At 49.7% G+C, this 7,500-nt stretch overlaps 1 protein-coding gene across 1 annotated transcript in view; it reads left to right on the forward strand.

The window, feature by feature from the left end:
* Nucleotides 1–7,500, forward strand: part of LOC146252470 (ERC protein 2-like) — a 135,315-nt gene that overhangs the window by 54,282 nt on the left and 73,533 nt on the right. The window contains exon 12 of the mRNA XM_084679053.1: nucleotides 3,857–3,950. Coding sequence (XP_084535179.1) covers nucleotides 3,857–3,950 — 94 coding nt within the window. The remainder of the gene's footprint in view (nucleotides 1–3,856; nucleotides 3,951–7,500) is intronic.

A 7,500-nucleotide genomic window follows, 5' to 3' on the forward strand; every position in this document is an offset into this window, starting at 1 on the left:
CCTTGTATAAATACACACACTGCTCTGGTATGGCTGAATAAAGCAGAGAAGACATGACTTGGCTGGAGCAGAGTAGAGTACAGTAGAATAGAGTAGAGGACATCACTTTAGAGTAAAGGACATCACTGTAGGGTAGAGGATAAGAGAGAGCTTTGGTACAGTTGTTAGATCTGCCGATCCATGTATAGGGTTGGGTATTATTTTTATTTTTTTACGATACCGGTGCCAAATCGATATTTTTGTGACAGTTCCGGTGCCTAAACGGTGCCGGAACCGATACTTAACAAAACAAAAAGAGCCACAAAACAAATGAAGTCGTTGTTGTCTGCCATGTTCTTGTTCTTCGACTCTCCGTGTTCCGTGTTCACATGAATTTTCTCAGTCTGGAAATAATCTTTCGGATTATTCTGACACCACATGAATGCAGTAGGCTATCATCTAACTAGCCATCATATGCAGCAATGATGCTTCTTATGTCCGTTTGGGAGCACCAGAGGCTAAATATGTCAATCGACAGCTCAGACATTTAAGAGGCACCGAAATCTGCCTTCTGATTCTGTCCAGTACTTACCGGTCATACCAATCCTGTCCATGTATCCTAAGACTGGTCATGCTAATGACAGTTAGTGCTTTATCTGATATGTGCCTTCACCCATTCCAAACACACTTAATGTTATCGGCTGTCTACATTTCACTTCAATAGCATGTGTTTATGTGTGTGTGTGTATGAAGCAGCATGTGCTTGACTGTGTGGGTGTGTGTTTGTACAGGAAGTGTGTACGGAATTTTTATGTGTGTTTTTGTGTGTGTGTGTGTGTGTGTTTGAGGATACACGTGTGTGTTCTCTGTGGAATGTGAATTGTGTAATCTGTCTCGACAGAGGATGGATGTGTTTTTAATCAGTTTGTTGCTGTTGGAGCTCCATCAGATGGCCTATTAATGACTACCCAGAGAGAGAGAGGGGATGGCGATTAGGAAATACACCCTTATTCACACTTTTGGAAACCCACAGTCCCATGATTGATGTAGCAGGCAGGGTCACAGTGATGGAAGTGTTCCGTAGAGGGACTGTTCATGTGCTGCTCAGGTTCTGAGGTCAAGCTACGTTAGCTATGCTAGCTTAGCCAGGCAATGCTAGCTGTTTTATTTTTTTATTTTTCATAGATTCACTCTCCTGGTATGACCCCATTACTGCCCCATCCAAAACCAGACTACCAAACCACTGTTGAATGGAACCAACATAGGTGTGTTCGACGGTATATTTATGAAGATCTCTCCCTACTGAAATACACAGACGGGTACACACTCTGAACTTGTTGGTGTTGGATTCGCCGTGGCTACACACACACACATTTGTGCAGTTATAAAATACATCCAGACCCTGTCTACATGAATCACTCCCTAATGAACCTGGTGTCTGGATTCATTCTCTGATAAGACTTCAGACGGATAACCTGATGACACATCCTCTCACAGCACAACCTCAATCCAGTATTCCACCTTTGACCTTTGACCTCGGGTCTCCGAGGGGACTGAGAAAGGGAGAGAGCGGGGTGTAAATCTGATGTTATCGTGCCCTGCTTCTTCTGAGCGACGGCGAGTTGTGTTTTTATCATTTGTATTGCCTCAGCTCACTCACAGTCGTTAAAATGATTTCACTCCTCTGCCCTGTTTTTAGATCAAGGAGAGAGGGGGAGATCCTGTGTGTGTGTGTGTGTGTGTGTGTGTGTGTGTGTGTGTGTGTGGGTGTGTGTGTGTGTGTGTGTGGGTGTGTGTGTGTGTGGGTGTGTGTGTGTGTGTGTGTGGGTGTGGGATGTATGTGTTTGCATGTGTGGGTTTCTCTGAGGCTGTGTGTAGGTGGTTGTGTGTGTTTATGTGAGGATGTGGGTGTCTGTGTGTGCGTGTGTGTGTGTGTGTGTGTGTATAAGAGAGAGGTGGTAAAAACAGAACAGTGTTTTCACAGCCAGAAATAAAAGAGATCTGCTTGTCTTGGAAACCGAAGGCCCTGGTCTCTCCAGCGAGCGGAGACAGCAGGAGATATGAAAAATGACTTTTATGATGCTCAGTTACAGACCTGATGGCCTGGTGCAATCCACTAACCATCCTCTTTCACTCTCTTTCGTTTTCTCTGTTTTCTTTCTTTGGTTCTTTTTCCATCATCCCCCAGTCCCTAATTTGTCTCCTAAAAAACTCTACGTGTTAGCTTTATATTTCTTTATTTCTGTGTGTGTGTGTGTGTGTGTACTGGATGTTTGTGTGTGTTTGTGCATGCGTTCACTAGGAGAGACATCAGTGTGGACACAGGAAGCAGCTATGAGTTCTGATCAGTGCTGGTCTTTAGTTCTCTATGATGCAAGTCGAGTAGAGATGCAAGTTAGTCCACTGTGGAAGTGGGTACTCTGGTATCTTACCCTGCCTGTGTGTCATTGGAGACCAGCCCTTACCCTGCTTGTTCTCTGACGTACACACACCAGCGTGCGCGCACAAACACACACACACACACACCCACACAGCAGAGCTAAGCTGTTATGAGGGCATATCATCTATCAAAAGCACCTGCATTTTTAACTCACTGTTAGTTTATACACCTGTGCCAGTAGCCTGTGCGCGTGTGTGTGTGTCTATGTGTGTGTGTGTGTGTGTCTGTGTGTGTATGTGTGTGTGTCTATGTGTGTGTCTGAAAGATTTACACAGGCAGTCATTCTTCACCATCTGTCATGTCCTTTGTGTGTATGCTATGATAGCTGATATGCCCTCATTCAAGTTTTAAACTCCATGGACATTCCCCTTAGCTTACACACGCACACAGACAGACACACACACACCAACGCCCCCCCCCCACCCCCCGCCCCCACACACACACACACACCCACACATCCCGACAGTCTGGGGGCTGCGACAGTAAATATGAGTGTGTCCGTAGCAGAGCTTGTCGACTGGCTGCAGTGTAAACAGTTTGTGTGTGCACATGAAGTAATGCGCAGGACTGGCGTGCTGCAGGAGAGATGCAGTCTTCTGGACCACAGGGCTCTGAGGAACAACTCATTTGTCACTGTCAGAATTTGGAACCTTTTCTGTGTGTCAGCGATGAACTGCGTGCTCAGAAGCCGTCTTTAGATGCTTTAGCGTGCGTGCGTGTATTTGTGTGTGTGTGAGTGCTTCTGAGCTGTTTGAAATGAATAGGAGCCACTCTCATGTGTGTGTGCAGTTAAGTACACAGCAGCGCCAGCTCAGCTAACACACGGGTTAGCTCTCTAATCAACACTTAAGCACCGCACACAACTGACAACAGATTTACACAGGCACATTGTGTGTGTGTGTGTGTGTGTGTGTCTGATGAGTGTGTGTGTGTGTTTTGGTACCAATGCGGCTGTGTGTGAGATAGAGGGTGGTTGTGTGCACAGTATGTCTCTATATGTTAACGTGAGTGTGTGAGTGTGTGTGCGTCAGTGTTCTTGTTGACAGATTTACACAGACGCTCTCTCAGTACTCTGCGTCAAGTCTCGTCTTGTCCTCCCGTTTCAGAGAGACGAGATGCAGAGTGCGTGGATGTGTGGGCCTGATGTCTCCTGTGTGTGATGTGTCGTCGTCCCTTGGCTGTTCCTGTGTGTGATGTGTCGTCGTCCCTTGGCTGTTCCTGTGTGTGATGTTTCTCTGAGTATGGGTCTGTCTGTGTCAGGCCTGTGTGATGGCTGATGGAAACGTCCAGGGATGAGACACATTGAGCTGTTTCAAGGTGGAAATTTAGACTTTTCTCTCTGAAAACATTCTCCCTCTCTTTCATTCCCTCTCTTCTCTTCTTTTCTCTTCTCTTCTCTCTCTCTCTCTCTCTCTGTCTGTCTCTCTGTCTCTGCAGACAAATCCGATCTCCCAACATTCAGAAGCAGACAGTGCCAGTGGACATGAGGAGAGATGGACTGACAGACGGACATCCACACTCGCTCTCCCAGGTGTGTGTGTGTGTGTCAGTGAACGTGTGTTTTCGCGTGTGCATGTCTGCATTCTTTATGTACCATCGCCTGATCTTGTCATTTTTGTCTTTGCCACTTCTTCATCATGGGAAAACCAGATTGAATCAAACATTCTTTCTCTCCTTCCTGTCTCTTTTTGACCCCTCTGTCTCCCTGTTTCTAAGTGGAGCAGACAGCTATTCAGTCAGACACAAATCCACTGGCTTCCCTACAGCAGCCTGGATGGAGGAGGGAAGAGCTCTGTTGGGTCAGCGAGAAGGAGGGAGAGGGGGAGGGGGTTAAGAAAGAGAGGGTGAGGAGAACAGAGAGGGGAAGACATAGAACAGATAGAGACATTACTGTGTGACCAGGCTGAGTGGGGCTGTGTGTGTGTGTGTGTGTGTTTGTAGTGAACCCCTGCAGTGCTGTACTAAGGTGTTAACATGCTCAGATTGCCAGGGTATTCCCACAGGATGGATGGAGGACCTCTCGCTGCCAGCACGCTCTCTCTCTCTCTCTCTCGCTCTCGCTCTCGCTCTCTCTCTCTCTGTCTCTCTCTCTCTCTCTCTCTCTCTCTCTCTCTCTCTCTCCATCTCTCTCTGTCTCTCTCTGTCACTGCCAGCTCTGCATATGCAGACAGGGCCCTGGTTCCTTTCTCCCTCTCTGATTCTCTCTTCCTGTTTCTCTCTCTTACCGCCAGCTGTGTCTCTCTCTCTCTTTCTCTATCTCTTTGTCTAGCTATTTCTCTCTCTCCCTCTGTCCTCTCTCTCTCTCCCTCTATCTGGTGGTGCATCAGGAACACAGTTCACGCTCTGAGGCTATAAGCAAACAAACAGGGCATCTGCAGGTTGATCCGCCCCCCTCCCCCCCCTCCCCAGCTCCTCCTGTAGATGTTGTAGTTTATGTGGGAGCCAGATAAGCATCGGATCCCCCTCTGGCTCCACTGCGCCACGCTGCACTTCGCAAACACAGAGAAAACACACATCGGAAACGTTCCTTCACATACGCCACTGTTGGACCCCTACCCCCCCCCCCCCCCCCCCTGATAACACACACTCCACAGTGACACTCAAAACTGCATCAAACATCCCTTCCCAGAAGCTCAACTGCAAGTGTTGTGGCACCTGGTTTCTTCTCCTAATGACCTCTTATTGATGATGGAGTCTTCTGCCATACTGCGGGGTGTGTGCAAACTGTTTATCTTATGGTTAGAGTGAGAGGGTCGGAGAGGAGAGAAGGAGAGAGAGTATGCAAGAGACGAAGACATACAGAGAGAAAGAAAGGCAGATAGAGACTGAGAGAGAGAGTGAGAGAGATGAGAGAGAGAGATGGGGAGAGAGAGAGACAGAGAGAGGGAGAGACACAGAGAGACAGAGACAGTGAGAACCTCTGTAGCAGCATGGGCTAGAGTGAGTGAGTGATTGAGTGAGTTCAAGGTTTGTCTGAGTGGGACTGGACGGATCACAGGAGGTGGAAACATGCATTCTCTCACTCCTCACTCACTCGTTTCTGTGAGTGATGCTAATCCCTCCATCACACCAGCGGGGCCAGACTATGAAATGAGCCTTCCCCCGGGAGACCAGACCACAGCAATGATCTCTCCTTCCCCACCTCTATCGCCCTCTATCTTCACTCTCTCTCCGTTCTCTATTCCTCCTCTCCACATCCTCCGTGGATCGTTGTCCCCGGACCCCAACATCTTTCTCCTCTCCCCCCTAACTCCCCCCAAAACACACACAGACACACACATATATACACAGGCCCACACCTACGTACATACACAGGCCTGCTCTGGTTGGGTTTCGCTCTCGCGGGGGCAGGCCGTGGTACCCCCCTGTCTCTTTGGGGTGCCTAGGTGTGTGTGTGCGTGTGCGTGTGTGTGCGTGTGTGTGTGTGTGTGTGTGTGTGTGTGTGTGCGTGCGTGTGCGTGTGTGTGTGTGTGTGTGTGTGTGCGTGTGTGTGTGTGTGTGTGTGCGTGTGTGTGTGTGCGTGTGTGTGCGTGTGTGAGTCCCTGTGGGTGTGGTCTGACCAGTGCTTGTTGATGCTGGTGCATCGAATTACTGCACGCCTGTCACTTCCAATTATTGCATTGGAAGAGTGACGCACACAGCCTGGCTATGTGTCTGTATGTGTGTGTGTGTGTGTGTGGGTGTGTGTGTGTGTGTGTGTGTGCGTACCTCCAGCTGGGTCCTGCCGCCATGACGACCCTGAGCCTGAACCAGGTTGTTTACTTTTTGATTGCTCTCTACCTGCTCCATTCTCTCACCTCGGCACCTCTGTAGCAGGCAGCCTGGAGACATGCTGCTGCTGCTGCTCTGTAGCAGTCTGGAGACATGCTGCTGCTGCTCTGTAGCAGCCTGGAGACATGCTGCTGCTCTGTAGCAGTCTGGAGACATGCTGCTGCTCTGTAGCAGCCTGGAGACATGCTGCTGCTCTGTAGCAGCCTGGAGACATGCTGCTGCTGCTGCTCTGTAGCAGCCTGGAGACATGCTGCTGCTCTGTAGCAGCCTGGAGACATGCTGCTGCTCTGTAGCAGCCTGGAGACATGCTGCTGCTCTGTAGCAGCCTGGAGACATGCTGCTGCTGCTGCTGCTCTGTAGCAGCCTGGAGACATGCTGCTGCTGCTGCTCTGTAGCAGCCTGGAGACATGCTGCTGCTCTGTAGCAGCCTGGAGACATGCTGCTGCTCTGTAGCAGCCTGGAGACATGCTGCTGCTCTGTAGCAGCCTGGAGACATGCTGCTGCTCTGTAGCAGCCTGGAGACATGCTGCTGCTCTGTAGCAGCCTGGAGACATGCTGCTGCTCTGTAGCAGCCTGGAGACATGCTGCTGCTCTGTAGCAGCCTGGAGACATGCTGCTGCTCTGGATGAAGGAACCACATTGAGGCAAACGTGTAGGAGAAGGCATAGGACATCCGTTCAAATTCAACAACTTTATTCAGTACATCAATTCGACACGACACATTGAACAGGTTCTAGTGAACACATGGCCTGCTGGAAGTGTACACACGTGGTCATGCCTTCCTTTTTCGGAATCTCAATACTCCAGATATCTTTGATAAACATGATCGTTTTTCTTCGTTTTTTCGTGTGTCTAAATGAGCACACTAAGGCAGGGTGCTGGAAGGGGACTGGTGGGACTCTTCCACATACCCCTCTCTCCTAAAGACCCACACCCCCCGGTGCTGCAGAGCCCTGTCCCCCAGAATGTGTGAACGCGTGGGAGGGCGAATGGACAAGAAGAAGAGAAGAAGGACCTGAGGAGTGAGGGAGGGAGAGAGGGGGAGGGGGTGTAGATAAAAGAGAGAGGAGTGAGATACAGGGGGGGTAGAAAGAAAGAGAGAGGAGAGGGGGAGAAAGAGCGTGGAGAAAGAGGGGGGGAAAAAGAGAGAGAGGGGCGGAGAGAGTGAGAGAGCGAGGGGGGAGGGTTTATTATTTCTGTCCACTGTTTTCTTTCACAGCTTCGTCACCCAACGTGTAGAGAGATCCATTTCCCCCCCCTCTCAGTAGGTGTCGGGGAGGCCACACACACACCCACACACCCACACACCA

This window comes from Hypomesus nipponensis, chromosome 18, assembly GCF_054491055.1.
Source record: "Hypomesus nipponensis isolate SF chromosome 18, ASM5449105v1, whole genome shotgun sequence".
NCBI lineage: Eukaryota > Metazoa > Chordata > Actinopteri > Osmeriformes > Osmeridae > Hypomesus > Hypomesus nipponensis.